Source organism: Callithrix jacchus, chromosome 12 (genome assembly GCF_049354715.1).
Source record: "Callithrix jacchus isolate 240 chromosome 12, calJac240_pri, whole genome shotgun sequence".
NCBI lineage: Eukaryota > Metazoa > Chordata > Mammalia > Primates > Cebidae > Callithrix > Callithrix jacchus.
In genome coordinates this window covers 95,873,193-95,892,010 of record NC_133513.1, presented here as the reverse complement: position 1 = coordinate 95,892,010, position 18,818 = coordinate 95,873,193, and the positions used below count along the sequence as shown (strand labels likewise).

The following is an 18,818-nucleotide window of genomic DNA, read 5'->3' as shown; positions in this document are numbered from 1 at the left end:
CTCTACCATTTGTTGTTGTTTTTTCTTTTGAGACAGTCTTGCTCTGCCAACCAGGTTGGACTACAACGGTGTGATGTTGACTCACTTTAGCCTCAACTTCCTGGGTTCAGGCGATTTTCCTGCCTCAGCCTCCCAAGTAGTTGGGACTACTGATGTGCGCCACCATGCCCAGCTAATTTTTTTGTATTTTTAGTAGAGATGGAATTTCACCATGTTGGCCAGGCTGGTCTCAAACTCCTGACCTCAGGTGATCTGCCTGCCTCAGCCTCCCAAAGTGCTGGGATTATAGGCATGAGCCACTGCGCCCAGCCCCATTAATTGTTTCTTATGGTCTCTGCCATGGGGAAAAGCAGGTTAAAAACCATGCAAATCACTGCTGTGGTCCCCTGGTTGGCTGTGGATTTAGCAGCTTTTCTTTGTGCCACAGAAGCCTCCAGCAGCATCAGAGACACATCTGGACTTCATATTGTCAGACTCCTCTGCAAGCTTAAATGGATCTGTGATTACAACCTGTCAAAAGGCAAACCAAAATGAAAGGACGAGTTAAAGGTGTTCTGATGTACCCGAACACTAATATTTCTGTTTGATTTAGGTTGATTTACATAGAACAGAGATAAAATTTTACAATTCATGGGGTCCTGAGAGTAACATCAGTCATTCTGCCATAAAGCCACTTACTTCCTGAGGCTTCTAATGAAATTATTACAACTTTCAAGGTAAACTTCACTTAAAACTTTTTAAAGACGGTCCCTGTTGGGCCAAGCATTGACTTTCACTCAGTTGATTTTGTTTTGTGGGATTATCGTTTGCATATGCCTTTTAAACCTCTTTGGAATGGAGATACTGAAATGCTAAAACTTATTCTCTTCCTTTATTCTGATCTCCAGAAACATTTATACCAAACAGGAAAGTGAGTCCCAGATGTAAGGCTGTCATTTGTCAATTGCTGATGCTTCAGATGGAATTGCCAGCAATGGCCACACAGATCCCAGAGGAGAATACGTGGAGTTTTTAAAAGGTAAGACTGCTGTATTTATTTTCCCTCCTTTCATCTCCAAATGAGATACCTCTAACAATAGCACCAGTGGGACCAAAGAAAAGCCAGGCACAAAGATAGAAAATTAAGATCATGGGAGCAGGCACAGTGGCTCACACCTGTAATCCTGGCATTTGGGGAGGCGGAGACAGGTGGATCACCTGAGGCCAGGAGTTTGAAACCAGCCTGGGCAATATGACAAAACCCCATCTTACTAAAAATACAAAAAATTAGCCAGGCGTGGTGGTGCATACCTATAGTCTCAGCTACTTGGGAGGCTGAGGCAGGAGAATCGCTTGAACCTAGGAGGTGGAGGTTGCAGTGAGCTGGGATCATACCACTGCAGCACTCCAGCCTAGGAGATAGAACAAGACTCCATCTCAAAAAAAAAAAAAAAAAAAAAAAAAGCATGAACTTGCCACATTAAATATTGGTAATGAATTCATTAAACATAAGTTTACAGTCCTACTACTTATTGCAAATAGAGGGGAGTACAAGGCAGGCACAGACTACATTCATGAAACTGACGGACTATCGGACCATTTCCTTTACTGAAGTGACTGACTTACTGGTGGCCTTGGTCTCACTGTCCCTCAGTGCTTACCTTTCTAAAATGCAAAGGTCTGCCTTTATCTGGTGAGATGAGCATCTGGCAGGGGATCTCCAAGCCTGGACGAAGGCCAGCTCTGCTGGTTGCTACAGCTCAGCTTTCATATTAATTGCATTTCCACCTCTCAGTATACAGGAACTACTGCTTGAAAGGGTTCACCCTGGCCTCCCACAGTGGCTCATGCTTGTAATCCCAGCACTCTGGGAGGCCAAGGGAAGTGGATCACTTGATGTCAGGAGTTCAAGACCAGCCTGGCCAACATGGTGAAAACCCATCTCTAGCAAAAATGCAAAAATTAACTGGGTGTGGTGACACACACTTCTGATCCCAGCTACTTGGAAGGTTGAGGCAAGAGAATCGCTTGATCCCAGGAGGTGAAGGTTGCAGTGAGTGAAGATTGCACCATTGCACTCCAGCCTGAACAATGAAGTAAAACTCTGTCTAAATAAATAAATAAATAAATAAATAAATCACGCCTGTAATCCCAGCATTGGGAGGCTGAGGGGGGCGGATCACGAGGTCAAGAGATTGAGACCATCCTGGCCAACATGGTGAAACCCCATCTCTACTAAAAATACAAAAATTAGCTGGGCATGGTGGCACACATCTGTAGTCCCAGCTACTCGGGAGGCTGAAGCAGGAGAATCGCTTAAACCCAGGAGGCAGAGGTTGCAGTGAGCCGAGAGCACACCACTGCACTCCAGCCTGGCAACAGAGCGAGACTCTGTCTCAAAAAAGAAAAAAGAAAAAGAAAGAGTTTGCCCCTCCTCTTTTTCACCCAGAAAAATGATTTTCCATACCCTTCTTCTTCCCACTCAATGTTCTATCTACCAATAGGAAGCGATGGTATCAATATCACTTCCAAACACATTCTTCTAGTTCAAAAAGATCTCAAGACTGTAAGGAAATGAAAGGTGGGGTACCCAGATAAACAGTCCTTTCCTGCACTAACATCCTATGAGTCTATGAAAAGTATAACTATGGAGAGACTGAGCAGCACAATGGTTTAGAGTGTCAGCTCCAGAATCAGATGTGGGTTCAAATTCACCACTTTCTAGCTGTATGACTTTGGATTTGTAAATGAATCTTTCAGAGCCTGAATTTCTCCATCTGTCAAATGAAGGTAATAAGGATTATTGTGAGGACTAAATGATAACGGTGCCTTAAACATATTAACTATTCAATATTATTGGCTGAACGCAGTGGCTCACACCTGTAATCCCAGCACTTTGGGAGGCCGAGGCATGCGGATCACAAGGTCTGGAGTTTGAGACCATTCTGGCTAACATGGTAAAACCCCGTCTCTACTAAAAAATACAAAAAAGTAGCCGGGTGTGGTGGCACACAGCTGTAGTCCCAGCTACTCGGGAGGCCAATGCAGGAGAATCGCTTGAACCAGGGAGGTGGAGGTTGCAGTGAGCCAAGATTGCACAACTGCACTCCAGCCTGGGTGACAGAGCAATACTCCATTTCAAAAAACAAACAAAAACTATTCAATAAAAGTTAATTCCTCCATAGTATTGCTATGGTTGTTAATGCTATTACTACCATTACTATTAAACAAGACAGTCCATAGCCCTAATCCTGTCTGTATCATTTCAGATGCTGCAGTGTTTTGTTTTTTTGTTTGTTTTTGAGAGGGAGTCTCCCTTTGTTGCCCAGGCTGGAGGGCAGTGGCATGGTCTTGGCTCACTGCAACCTCCGCCTCCAGGTTCAAGCGATTCTCCTGCCTCAGCCTCCCGAAAAGCTGGAATTACAGGTACTACACCTGGCTAATTTTTTGTATTTTTAGTAGAGGGGGGTTTCACCATGTTGGACAGGCTGCTCTTGAACTCCTGACCTCAGGTGATCCCCCTGCCTCTGTCTCCCAAAGTGCTGGGATTACAGGTATGAGCCACTGCACCCAGCCAGATGCTGCAGTGTTTTAACAGTGTTATTCTTTTAATCGCAAAATACACTTTGCTTATCAGGATTAAAAAGAAGATGAAGAAAAGAAAAAGCAGAAGAGGTCTCAAACATTAAGTATATATACTACCCTTCCCGCCACCTATGTGTACTCTCTGTACTCCAGTGTTTATCATAAAGGTCTTCCGTTTGAAAAAAAAAGAAAGATAAGAATATCCTCCCTTAAGAGCACAAGGTTATATTCCTAGGTCACAGAGCTGTTTCATTTATTAAAATCTTGCTTCAATGTTCTTTATTCCCATTTCAAAAACTTGAAACTGACCCAAAGACATTGGCACATCTGCAGGCTGAAATAAATTAAAACAGAAAGATCTTATGTTGGGATAAACCAGGTCAAATATGTGGAATTTTATGATTTATATCTGAGGTCAAGAACCTCCCGTACATGCACTGCACGCACACTGGGAGGGAGAACAAGGACAGCTATGCTGAAAGAAAATGGTCTTCTGTAAAAGCAAACTCATTTAACTCTTTTTTAAAAAAAAAAAAATAGCCAGAGTAGCCAGGCTCTGTGGCTCACACCTGTAATCCCAGCACTTTGGGAGGCTGAGGCAGGCAGATCACCTGAGGGCAGGAGTTCAAGACCAGCCTGACTAACATAGTGAAACCCCATCTCTACTAAAAATACAAAAATTAACCGGGTATGGTGGCACACAGCTTTAGTTCCAGCTACTTGGGAGGCTGAGGCAGGAGAATCTCTTCAACCCAGGAGGCAGAGGTTGCAGTGAGCCAAGACCATGCCATTGCAGTCCACCCTGGGTGACAGAGTGAGACTTTGTCTCAAAAAAAAAAAAAAAAAAAAAAAAAAAGGCAACAAACAAAAAGCCAAAGGTGAGGTTAAAAAACTGACTTATCTTTAACTTCCATGCACTGAGCTACTGTAATCTTGATTTTAGTTACAGACTTACAGCAATTAGCTATACAAAACATAAGCATTGTTAAAACCTTTTAAGCTAAGGAATTTAGAGACTTCTGTTGTGCTACAATGTTTTCTGTGGTCTTTCAGTAATTTATTCTAAAACTTTAAAAAAAATATATGTCTATTTCCATAAATCTCATAATTTGGAGTATTATACCTAGAAGACTTTAATATGAGGTACCTTTATATCCTCTCAGTGATAATTTTCTTTTTAGTCTTCAGGAAGCAGGAAATTCTTTATGGTTTGGATGGATGAAAAGGTGCCACACATGTAATAACCCAGGAGGCAGAGTCCCTTATTTTGCCAGCTGTTTAGACATCAGTGTACCCATTTTTGATTTGGAAGGGCTGAACTAATTCTCTCAAAACTGGCCATTACAATCTCAAACACCTACCTCTTCTATGATAGGTCCCTGGGCCCTAGAGAAGGGTGCTTATATAATTTTAGCATCAGGGAATTTGAGCAGATCAGGACCAGTGGTATTCCAAATGAGGAATTCTCTAGCCTTGAAATACCATAATTCTGGTTTCTTTGGAAGTAAAACAAAGAGATATAAATAACACTAATAATATGACAGTCAAAAGAGTATTCATGTGTCCAAACAGAAAAAGGAACCTATTCCATTAGGGCACAAACTAAAAACAAAGAAAAATTATAACCTGGTTTATCTTTAGAGGGTTATTGTAGCCAAGAAATAATGATTCAATATGCACTCAAAAAACAAAAGTCTAGGCTGGAAATCTAGTAACAGTTGTTATATTTTTCCTCTGAAAACATTTCTCTCTCTAGCCTTCTTTTTTTTTTTGACAGAGTCTCACTCCATTGCCCAGGCTGGAGTGCAGTGGTGAAATCTTGGCTCACTGCCCTCCACCTCCTTGGGCTCAAGCAATCCTCCCATCTCAGCCTCCTGAGTAGCTGGGATGACTGGCATGTGCCACCATGCCCAGCTAATTTTTTTGGATTTTTGGTGGAGACAGGGTTTCACCATGTTGCCCATGCTGGTCTTAAACTTCTGAGCTCAAGCAACCCACCTGTCTCAGCCTCCCAAAGTGCTGGGATTATAGATGTGAACTACTGCACCCAGCCCCTCCTTTCATACTAAAGACAAATTATACTTTGCCTGATCATCCACATAAAGTCCAGCAAAAATTTGATTGGCCATGTAGGCTCTTTTCAAGTTGACTTTGCTAGAACTTTACCTAAAAATGTTATTCCAGTGAAAGCCTTGGCAAAATAACCAGTGTCTCCAATTACCCTGTTTCAAAAGAAAAGACTCTTACTAAAATACACAAATAACTATGTGATCATAAAATCAGAATATTCACAAAAGGTTCCTGAATTTTGGAGAGCTTGTTAAAGTAGGTATAATAGCTAGTCAGGCGTGAGCAGGGCAGGAGAAGGCTCCCCGGCAGACCCCACCAGGAATATCGGGTGACCATTAGGTGATGATCAGGTGGTTGTTAACTGTCTCTCTAAAATCACAGTTAGTCTCAGCCAGCACCAGGGAAAGGAAGTCTCTCAGTAAACAGAAACACCTGAAACTGGTGATCAGCAGCTTCCTGATAAGATCTTAGGAGTTGGGCAAGTGGGCTCAAGCATGCGAATTAAGAGGCAAAATGGGCTGGGAGGGGGGTTGGTGGCTCACACCTGTAATCAGCACTTTAGGAGGCTGAGGCAGGTGGATCATGAGGTCAGGCAATCGAGACCAGCCTGGCCAACACAGTGAAACTCCGTCTCTAACAAAAGTACAAAAAATTAGCAAGGTGTAGTGGCAGATGCCTGTATCCCAGCTACTAAGGACACTGAGGCAGGAGAATCACTTGAACCCGGGAGGTGGACGTTGCAGTGAGCTGAGATCACGCCACTGCACTCCAGCCTGGGTGACAGAGTGAGACTCTGTCTCAAAAAAAAGAAAAAGATTATATACCAGTTAAATGCCACCATTTTGCCTCTTTTTTTTTTTTTTTTGGACAGGGTTTCACCATGTTGGCCAGGCTGGTCTTGAACGTCTGACCTCGTGATCCACCTGCCTCAGCCTCCCAAAGTGCTGGGATTACAGGCATGAGCCACTGAGCCCAGCCCTAACTGGTATATATCTTCTAATAACATTTGACCAGTAAGAGAAGTGTGCCTCAAGATAGCATGCATACTGGCCAGGCATGGTGGCTCATACCTGTAATCCTGGCACTTTGAGAGACTGAGGTGGGCAGATCACCTGAGGTCAGGAGTTCAAGGCCAGCCTGGCCAACATGGCAAAACCCTGTCTCTACTAAAAAACACAAAAATTAGCTGGGGGTGGTTGCCCACACCTGTAATCCCAGCTACTTGGGAGGCTGAGGCAGGGAGACTTGCTTGAACCCAGCAGGCGGTTGCAGTAAGCCAAGATCACACCACTGCACTCCAGCCTGGGTGACAGAGAGAGACTCTGTCTCAGAAACAAATAACATAAAATAGTTCTCTGAGGTAGTGAAAGCCAAACAAACCTTTAACTCTAAAGCAGAACAGCCTCCAGACGATGACATCTCTCCAATTGGTCTGATCAGAAAATCTTGAGCAAATCGTTAATTCTTCAAGATAGCTGCCATTTCTTCATCCACTTAAACAATTTCACCTTCCTAAAGGGTAGTATAAAAAAACATATGCTAAGAGTTGCAACGTTAGTCTCAATAGAAGAAAAATGCCCAGAAGTACCCTCTTCTCTACATCCTCACCAGTAGTAATTTTTATACACTGTTGGTGGGAATTTAAATTAGCACACCATTATGGAAAACAGTATGGAGAGTCCTCAAAAAATTAAAAATAGAACTACCATATGACCCAGCAATCCCACTGCTGGGTATATATCTAAAGAAAATGAAATCAGTGTGTCAAGGAAATATCTGCACTCACCATGTTGACCACAGCATTAATCACAATAACCAAGATATGAATCAACCCAAGCAGTGGATGAATGGATGAAGAAAATGTGATGAATCCATCAGTGGATGAATGGATGAAGAAAATGTGGTGTATAGTCTCAGGTTACAAAATCAATGTGCAAAAACCACAAGCATTCCTATACACCAATAACAAACAGAGAGCCAAATCATGAGCAAACTCCCATTCACAATTGCTGCAAAGAGAATAAGATACCTAGGAATACAATTAACAAAGGACGTGAAGGAGCTCTTCAAGGAGAACTGCAAACCACTGCTCAAGGAAATAAGAGAGGACACAGATGGAAAAACATTCCATGCTCATGGTTAGGAAGAATCAATATCATGAAAATGGCCATACTGCTTGAAGTAATTGATAGATTCACTGCTATCCCCTTCTTCACAGAACTGGAAAAAAACACCTTAAACTTCATATGGAACCAAAAAAGAGCCCACATAGCCAAGATAATCCTAAGCAAAAAGAACAAAGCTGGAGGTATCACACTACCCGACTTCAAACTATACTACAAGGCTATAGTAATCAAAACAGCATGGTGCTGGTACCAAAACAGAGATATAGACCAATGGAACAGAACAGAGGCCTTGGAAGTAATGCCACATAACTACAACTATCTGATCTTTGACAAACCTGACAAATACAAGCAATGGGGAAAGAATTCCCTGTTTAATAAATGGTGTTGGAAAAACTGGCTAGCCATGTGCAGAAAGCTGAAACTGGACCCCTTCCATATACGTTATACAAAAATTAACTCCAGATGGATTAAAGATTTAAACATAAGACCTAACACCATAAAAACCCTAGAAGAAAACCTAGGCAATACCACTCAGGACATAAGCATAGGCAAGGACTTCATGATTAAATCACGAAAAGCAATGGCAACAAAAGCCAAAATAGATAAATGGGATCTAATTAAACTTAAGAGCTTCTGCACAGCAAAAGAAACAATCATTAGAGTGAACCGGCAAACCGATGGAATGGGAAAAAATTTTTGCAAGCTACCCATCTGACAAAGGGCTAATATTCAGAATCTACAAATAACTAAAACAAATATACAAGAAAAAGGCAAACAAACCCATCAAAAAGTGGGTGAGGGATATGAACAGACACTTTTCAAAAGAAGACATTAATGTGGCCAACAAACATATGAAAAAATGCTCATCATCACTGATCATTAGAGAAATGCAAATCAAAACCACATTTAGATACCATTTCACACCAGTTAGAATGGTGATCATTAAAAAATCTGGAGACAACAGATGCTGAAGAGGGAACAGAAATGGGAACACTTTCACACTGTTGGTGGGAGTGTAAATTAGTTCAACCATTATGGAAGACAGTGTGGCAATTCCTTAAGGATCTAGAAATAGAAATACCATTTGTCCCAGCAATCCCATTACTGGGTATATACCCAAAGGATTATACATCGTTCTATTATAAAGACACATGTACACATATGTTCATTGTGGCAGTGTTTACAATAACAAAGACTTGGAACCAACCCAAATGCCCATCAAGGATAGACTGGATAAAGAAAATGTGGCACATATATGCCATGGATATATACATATACTATACACATATACACATATACTATGCAGCCATAAAAAAGGATGAGTTCATGTCCTTTGCAGGAACATGGATGAATCTGGAAACCATCATTCTCAGCAAACTGACACAAGAACAGAAAACCAAACACTGCCTGTTCTTACTCAAGTGGGTGTTGAACAATAAGAAAAAATGGACACAGGGAGGGGAACATCACACACTGGGGTCTGTTACGAGGTGGGGGGCTAGGGGAGGGACAGCAGTGGGTGGGGAGGTTGAGGGGGATAACATTAGGAGAAATACCTAATAATGTGGGTGATGGGGTGATGGAGGCAGCAAATTACCATGACATGTGTATGCCTATGTAACAATCCTGCAAGATCTGCACATGTACCTCAGAAATTAAAGTAAAATAAAAATAGGGAACGATCCAAGATGGCCGATCGCTAACATCTCAGGATTGCAGCTCTCAGGGAAGACGCGGAGAACTAGAGGACGCCACACTTCCAGACAAATTCTGGTCGCTCACGGAGCAGAAGATCCCCCAGTGGAGGAATCACACAGGTCGCCAGCGCGACTTTCGTGACCGGCGCAGCAGTTCCGCCAGCACCTTGGTGCCGCAGCTCTCGGAGCAGAGTAAACAGGTTCGGAGGACCCACACGGGCCCCCAGCACAACACCAGAGCCCGGAGCAGCGGCTGTGATGGCACCTTGGCGAGGCAGCGCTCGGCGCAGAGTAAACAGGACCGGTTCCCCTTCTGACCGAGGTTTGGAGCCCCAGGAAGGCAGAGTCGCCTACTACGGACACAAGAAGGAAGCCTGACAGGAGAATCCTGGGCAGAAAAGCACCATCAGTTTTAACGCCGCTGCTCTGGCCCTGGGAACTAACAACCTGGACGTCCACTCAAGAGACCTAATCTGAAAGTTGGTAATTTCAAAGACGACAGGAGGATAAATTTACAATGATGGGAAGAAACCAGCGTAAAAAAGCTGAGAATACTCAAAGTCAGAACTCCTCTCCCTCTAAAGATGATCACAGTTCCACATCAACAGTGGAACAAGGCTTGATGGAGAACGAGCACATCCTGATGACAGAATTACTCTTCAAGGAATGGATAATAACAAACTTCGGTGAGTTAAAAGAACATGTTGTAGCCCAACGTAAAGAAACTAGGAACTTTGAAAAAAGGTTTGATGAAATCCTATTGAGAATAGACAACTTAGAGAGGAGTATGAGTGAATTAATGGAAATGAAGAATACAATACAGGAACTCCGAGAAGTATGCACAGGTTTAAACACTCGAATTGTTCAAGCAGAAGAAGGGATATCAGAGGTCAAAGTCCAACTTAATGAAATAAAACGTGAAGAAAAGATTAGAGAAAAAAGCATAAAAAGGAATGAGCAAAGTCTCCAAGAAATGTGGGACTATGTGAAAAGACCAAATTTACGTTTGATAGGTGTACCTGAATGCGACGGAGAGAATGAATCCAAGCTGGAAAATACCCTTCAGGATATTATTCAGGAAAATTTTCCTAAACTAGCAAAGCAGGTCAACATTCAACCCCAGGTAATACAGAGAACACCACAAAGATATTCCTCAAGAAGAGCAACCCCAAGGCACATAATCCTTAGATTCACCAGGGTTGAAACGAAGGAGAAAATACTAAGGGCAGCCAGAGAGAAAGGTCAGGTTACCCACAAAGGCAAACCTATCAGACTTACAGCAGATCTCTCAGCAGAAACTCTACAAGCCAGAAGAGAGTGGGGGCCAATATTTAACATCCTCAAAGAACAGAACTTCCAGCCCAGAATTTCATATCCAGCCAAACTAAGCTTCACAACTGAAGGAAAAATAAAATCTTTTATGAACAAGCAAGAACTCAGAGATTTTATTACCACCAGGCCTGCTTTACAAGAGCTTCTGAAAGAAGCATTACACACAGAAAGAAACAACCAGTATTAGCCTTTCTAAAAATACACCAAAAAGTAAAGAGCACCAACATAAAGAAGAATTTACACCAACGAATGGATAAAACAGCCAGTCAGCATCAAATGGCAGTAATCCTAAATTTAAACTGACTAAATCCCCCAATCAAAAGACACAGCCAAAACCCAATGGCATGTTACATCCAGACCTGTTTCACATGCAAGGATACACAAAGACTCAAAACAAAGGGATGGAGAAAGATTTACCAACCAAATGGAGAGCAAAAATAAATAATAAATAAATAAAAAGCAGGAGTTGCAATTCTCGTATCGGATAAAATAGATTTTAAAGCAACAAAGATATAGTGGTAAAAGGATCAATGCAAGAACAAGAGCTAACGATCCTAACACCCAGATACGAGACTTAGATTCAATGAGACAGAAAATTAATAAGGATATCAAGGACTCGAACTCAGATCCAGAACAAGTAAACTTAATAAATATTTATAGAGCTCCCCACTTCAAATACACAAAATATACATTCTTGTCAATACCACATCACACCTACCCATAAGTTTAAATGAAACATTGATTGGCCATTATTAATACCCAATTTTTTTCAAAATAAAGCAATATTTCCATTTACTCTCCCTCTTTCTCTTCCTCTTTCTTCTTCTCCTTTACTTATTTTTTTTTCTTTCCTTCTCTCAAAAAAAAAAAAGAAATCAACTTGTAAACCTCTAGATCCAGGTCAGCAATATCTCTCTCATTGCTTGATTTCCTTCCTTCCCTTCCCTCCCTCCCTCCCTCCCCGCTTCCTCCCTTCCTTCCTTCCTTCATCCCTTCCTTCCTCCCTACCGTCCTTCTTCCCTTCCTTCCTTCCTCCCCCCCTCAAAAAAAAAAAAAGTAAAATAAAAATAAAATGTGGCATATATACACAATGGAATACTAATTAAACTTTAAAAAAGAAGGAAACCCTGTCATCTGCAGCAACTGCATGGAACTGCAGGTCATTAATGTTAAGATAAATAAGGCAAACACAGAAAGACAAATATCACATATTCTCACTGATACATGGAAGCTAAAAAAGTGGAACTCATTAAGATATAGAGTACATTGGTGGTTACCAAAGGCCAGAAAGGGTACATGTTGAGGGAGATAAAGAGAAGTTGATTAATGCTTACAAATATAGGGTCTCATGAAAGAAATAAGACCTAGTGTTTGATATATCAGTAAAGTTACTATAGTTTACAATAATATATTATATATTTGAAAATAGCTAGAAAAGGATAATTTTTATGTTTCTAACATAAAGAAAAGATAAACATTTAAGGTGATAGGTATCCCAATTACATTACTTTGATCTTTACAAATTATATGAATGTATTAAATTATCATATGAACCCTGTAAAATAGGTACATTGATTATGTATCAATTTAAAAAAAGTAGAGTCTTTATGTATTAATAATAACACTGAATGTCAAAGAACTCAATTCTCCAATTTTGAGGCATAGTGTAGGCTGGGCGTGGTGGCTCACGCCTGTAATGCTAGCACTTTGGGAAGCTGAGTCGGGCAGATCACAAGGTCAAGAGATTGAGACCATCCAGGCCAACATGGTGAAACTCCATCTCTACTAAAAAATACAAAAAAAATAGCTGGGGATAGTGGTGCATGCCTGTACTTCCAGCTACTTGGGAGGCTGAAGCAGGAGTATTGCTTGAACCTGGGAGGCGGAGGTTGCAATGAACCGAGATCACACCACTGCACTCCAGCCTGGTGTCTGGTGACAGAGTGAGACTCTATCTCAAAAAAAAAAAAAAAAAGAGGAGGGATAGAGTATTGTGAAAAGCTTGTTTGCAAAGAAGGCAAACAAAGAAGCAGGTTCTGAAGTTCATTCTTGATTATGCCTACCTTTTAGAGGATGGAATCATAAGTGCTGCCAATTTTGAACAGTTTTTGCAAGAGAGGATCAAAGTGAATGGAGAAACTGGGAATCTTGGTGGAGGATTATGACATCGAAAGGAGCAAGAGCAAGATCACTGTAACTTCTGAGGTACCTTTTTCCAAAAGGTATCTGACATATCTCACCAAAAAATATTTGAAGAATAATCTATGGATTGGTTGTGTGTAGTTGCTAACAGCAAAAGAGTTATGTGTGATGTTACTTCCAAATTAGCCTGGACGAAGAAGAGGAGGAAGGTGAGGATTGAAATTTATTTACCCAGAATATTTTGTATAAGTTATTGAATAAAACTTGTAAAGCAACCCCTACAAAAAAAAAAAAAAAGGAATAGAGTGGCTGAATGGATAAAAAAAAAACGGGACCCAATTATATGCTGCCTACAAGAAACCTACTTTACTTATAAAAATACTGAAAGTGAAGGGGTGGAAAAAAGACATTCCATGCAATTGGAAACCAGAAAAGAACAGGAGTAGCTATACTTAAATAAGATAAAATAGACTATGAATCAAGGCTGTCAAAAGAGACAAAGAAGGTCACTCTATAATGATAAAGGGGTCAATTCAGCAAGAGGATATAAGTTATCTATGCACCCAACACTGGAGCTCCAAAATATATAAAGCAAACCTTAATAGATCTAGAAGAGATATACTGTAATGCAATAATAGCAGGGGTCTTTAACACCATACATACTGCTCTCAGTAAGATGGAGCATTCATATAGAAAATAATAAAGAAACATTAAACTAGATCAAACATACTAGATCAAATAGGCCTAGCTGACATTTACAGAACACTTTACCCAACAGCTGCAGAATAGACATTCTGCTCAATAGCACATGGAACATTCTCCAGCATAGACTATATCTTAGGCCACAAAACAAGTCTTAACACACTTTAAAAAGTAGAAATCATAACAATTATCTTTTTACCACAATGGAATAAAACTGAAAATCAATAAAAAGAACCTTGGCAAATTCACAAACACATGGAAATTAAACAACCTGCTCCCAAATAACCAACAGGTCCATAAATAAGAGAAAAATTTAAAATTTCTTGAAACAAATGAAAATGGAAATACAACGTGCAAAAATCTATGGGATACAGCAGAAGTGGTACTAAGAGGAAAGTTTATAGCAATAAATGCTTACATCAAAAAAGTAGAAAGACTACAAATAAGGCCAGGTGTGGTGGCCCATGCCTGGAATTCCAGCACCTTGGGAGGCCAAGGCAGGTGGATTGCTTGACCCCAGAAGTTCAAGACCAGCCTGGGCAACATGGTGAAAGCCCATCTCCACAGAAAATACAAAACTTAGCCAGGCATCATAGCCTGTAGTCCCAGCTACTTAGGAGGCTGAGGTAGGAGGACTGCCTGAGCCCAGGAGGTCAAAGCTGCTATAAGCCATGATTGCACCACTGTACTCCAGTTCAGGTGACAGAGTGAGACCCTGAGAAAGAAAGAAGAAGGAAAGGAAGGGAGGGAGGACAGACAGACTTCAAATAACCTAGTGATGCCCATGAGGAAACTATAAAAACATGAAAAAAATCAAACTCAAAATTAGTAGAAGGAAAGAATAATAAATATCACAACAGAAATAAATGAAATTGAGACAAAAAATACAGAAAATCAACTAAATGAAAAGTTAGTTTTTTGAAAAGACAAAATAGACAAATCTTTAGCTAGACTAAGACAAAAAGAGAAGACTCAAACAGATGGATAAAGCAAATGCAGTGTATATATACACGAACAATACTCAGACATGAAAAGGAAGGAAGTCCTGTCACTTGCAGCAACATGCATGGAACTGCAGGTCATTACGTTAAGAGAAGTAAGCCAAGCACAAAAAGACGAGAATATTGCATGTTCTCACTGATCTGTGGGAGCTAAAAAAGTGGATCTCATGATCAGAGAGAGTAGACTGGTGGTTACCAGAGGCCAGGCAAAGGGGGGAGGATGAAGAAAGATTGATTAATTAGTACAAACATACAGTTTAATAAGAAGAAATAAGACCCAGTGTTCAATAGATCAGTAGGGTGACTATAGTTTAAAATAATCTATTGTATATTTCAAAATAGCTAGAAGAGAATAATTCAAATGGGTTTCTAGAATAAAGAAAAGACAAATATTCAAGGTGATGGATATACCAGTTACATTAATTGATCTGTACAAATTATATGAAACTATTAAATTATCAGATATACCCTGAAAATATGTACATCGATTATGCATTAATTTAAAAAATGTTTGGCCTGGCATGGTGGCTGATGCCTATAATCCTACCAATTTGGGAGGCTGAGGCAGGCAGACCACTTGAGGCAAGGAGTTCAAGACCAGCCTGGCCAACATGGTGAAACCCTGCCTCTATTAAAAATACAAAAATTAGTCCCAGCTACTGGGGAGGCGAGGCAGGAGAATCACTTGAACTAGGGAGGCAGAGGTTGCAGTGAACCACGATTGCACCACTGTGCTCCAGCCTAGGCAACATAGCAACACTCCATCTCAAAATATATGTATACACACACACACACACACACACACACACACACACATATATATATACAATTTTGCTTAAAAAGTAATTGTATTAAAAATGATTTTTGAAAAAAAGATTTTATTTATATATATATATATATATAATAAAAATAAAAATAGTTTTTGTGGCCAGGTGTGGTGGCTCACGCCTGTAATCCCAGCACTTTGGGAGACCGAGGCAGGTGGATCATGAGTTCAGGAGTTTGGGACCAGCCTGGCCAATATGGTGAAATGCTGTTTCTACTGAAAAATACAAAAATTAGCTGGGCTTGGTGGTACGTGCCTGTAGTCCCAGCTACTCGGGAGGCTGAGGCAGGAGAATCCCTGGAACTTGGGAGGTGGAGGTTTCAGTGAGCTGAGATGGCGCCACTGCACTACAGCCTGGGGGGACAGAGAGACTCTGTCTCAAAATAACAACAACAAAAAGGTTTGAAAGACACTAGAACAAATCAATGGTTTCAAAGGCCCTTCCCACTCTGATTCTGTGAATCTACTGGAATAAGCAGCACATCAAGGAGCAGTGCATCTTTGAGAAAGCATTAAGGGTTCCGCTGTGCCAAGAAGTATTTAAGAAATTTGAAGCTGGATGTGGTGGCTCACACCTGTAATCCCAGCTCTTTGGGAGGCGAGGCAGGCAGATCACAAGGTCAGGAGTTCAAAATCAACCTGGCCAATATTGTCAAACCCTGTCTCTACTAAAAATACAAAAATTAGCTGGGCTTGATGGCATGTGCCTACAGTCCCAGCTACTCAGGAGGCTGAGGCAGGAGAATTGCTGGGACTTGGGAGGTGGAGGTTTTAGTGAGCTGAGATGGCGCCACTGCACTCCAGTCTGGGGGACAGAGAGACTCTGTCTCAAAAAACAACAACAAAAAAGGTTTTGAAAGACACTGGAACAAATCAATGGTTTCAAAGAACAAATCAATGGTTTCAAAGGCCCTTCCCACTCTGATTCTGTGAATCTACTGGATAAGCAGCACATCAAGGAGCAGTGCATCTTTGAGAAAGCATTAAGGGCTCCACTGTACCAAAAAGTATTTAAGAAATTTGATCTAGCCAAACTAAGCTTCATAAGTGAAGGAAAAATAAAATCCTTTGCGAACAAGCAAGTACTCAGAGATTTCATCACCATCAGGCCTGCTTTACAAGAGCTCCTGAAAGAGGCACTAAATATAGAAAGGAACAACCAGTACCAGCCACTCCAAAAACATACCAAAGGGTAAAGAGCATCAACACAATGAAGAAACTGCATCAACTAATGGGCAAAACAGCCAGCTAGCATCAAAATGGCAGGATCAAATTCACACATAACAATATTAACCCTAAATGTAAATGGGCTAAATGCCCCAATCAAAAGACACAGACTGGCATATTGGATAAAAAGCCAAAACCCATCGGTGTGCTGTATCCAGGAAACCCATCTCACATGCAAGGATACACAAAGGCTCCAAATAAAGGGATGGAGGAAGATTTACCAAGCAAATGGAGAGCAAAAAAAAAAAAAAAAAAAAAAACAGGAGTTGCAATTCTCTGCTCTGATAAAATAGATGTTAAATCAATGAAGATCAAAAGAGACAAAGAAGGACATTACATAATGGTAAAAGGATCAATGCAACAAGAAGAGCTAATGATCCTAAATATATACGCACCCAATACAGGAGCACCCAGATACATAATGCAAGTTCTTAACGACTTACAAAGAGACTTAGACTCCCGCACAATAATAGTGGGAGATTTTAACACCCCATTGTCAATATTAGACAGATCAACAAGACAGAAAATTAACAAGGATATCCAGGACTTGAACTCAGACCTGGAACAAGCAAACCTAATAGACATTTACAGAACTCTCCACCCCAAATCCACAGAATATACATTCTTCTCAGCACCACATTGCACCTACTTGAAAACTGACCACATAATTGGAAGTAAATCACTCCTCAGCAAATGCAAAAGAACGGAAATCATAACAAACAGTCTCTCAGACCACAGTGCAATCAAGTTAGAACTCAGAATTCAGAAACTAACTCAGAACCACCCAGCTTCTTGGAAACTGAACAACTGGCTCTTGAATGTTGACTGGATAAACAATGAAATGAAGGCAGAAATAAAGATGTTCTTTGAAACCAACAAGAACAAAGACACAACATACCAGAATCTCTGGGACATATTTAAAGCAGTCTCTAGAGGAAAATATATAGCAATAAATGCCCACATGAGAAGAAAGGAGAGATCTAAAATTGACACCCTATCATCAAAATTGAAAGAGCTAGAGGAGCAAGATAAAAAAAACTCAAAACCTAGCAGAAGACAAGAAATAACTAAGATCAGAACAGAACTGAAGGAGATAGAGACACAAAAAAACCCTTCAAAAAATCAATCCATTCAAGAGCTGGTTTTTCAAAAAGATCAATAAAATAGACCACTAGCCAGATTAATAAAAAGGAAAAGAGAGAATAAATAGATGCAATAAAAAACGATAAAGGGTATATCACCACAGATTCCACAGAAATTCAAACCATCATCAGAGATTATTACAAACAACTCTATGCACATAAACTAGTAAACCTGGAAGAAATGGATAAATTCCTGGACACTTGCATCCTCCCAAGCCTAAACCAGGAAGAAGTCGAAACCCTGAATAGAACAATAACAGGGTCTGAAGTTGAGGCAGCAATAAGAGCCTACCACCTAAAAAAAGCCCAGGTCCAGATGGGTTCACAGCCGAATTAGAGGAGCTGGTACCATTCCTTCTGAAACTATTCCAAACAATCCAAAAAGAGAGAATCCTTCCCAAATCATTTTATGAGACCAACATCATCCTGATACCAAAACCCAGCAGAGACTCAGCAAGAAAAGAAAACTTCAGGCCAATATCCATGATGAACATAGATGCAAAAATCTTAAATATAATACTGGCAAGCCAATTGCAACAGCACATCAAAAAGCTTATCCACCATGATCAAGTAGGATTCATCCCGGGGATGCAAGGCTGGTTCAACATACGCAAGTCTATAAAACATAATTCACCACATAAACAGAACCAAACATAAAAACCACATGATTATCTCAATAGACACAGAGAAGACCTTTGACAAAATTCAACAGCCCTTTATGTTAAAAACTCTCAATAAACTAGGTATTGACGGAACGTATCTCAAAATAATAAAAGCTATTTGTGACAAACCAACAGCCAATATCATACTGAATGGGCAAAAACTGGAAGCATTCCCTTTGAAACCTGGCACTAGACAAGGATGCCCTCTCTCACCACTCCTATTCAATATAGTCCTGGAAGTTCTAGCCAAAGCAATCAGGCAAGAAAAAGAAATAAAGGGTATTCAGATAGGAAAGGAGGAAGTCAAATTGTTCTATTTGCAGACCA

General features: G+C 40.6%; 1 protein-coding gene across 1 annotated transcript in view; it reads right to left on the bottom strand.

Annotated features, from left to right (window-relative positions):
• Positions 1 to 272: 272 nt before the first annotated feature.
• AS3MT (arsenite methyltransferase) overlaps positions 273 to 18,818 on the bottom strand; it is a 32,325-nt gene continuing 13,779 nt past the window's right edge. Inside the window, 2 exon segments of the mRNA XM_078346861.1 lie at positions 273 to 510; positions 7,015 to 7,148. Coding sequence (XP_078202987.1) covers positions 403 to 510; positions 7,015 to 7,148 — 242 coding nt within the window. The 3' untranslated portion in view covers positions 273 to 402.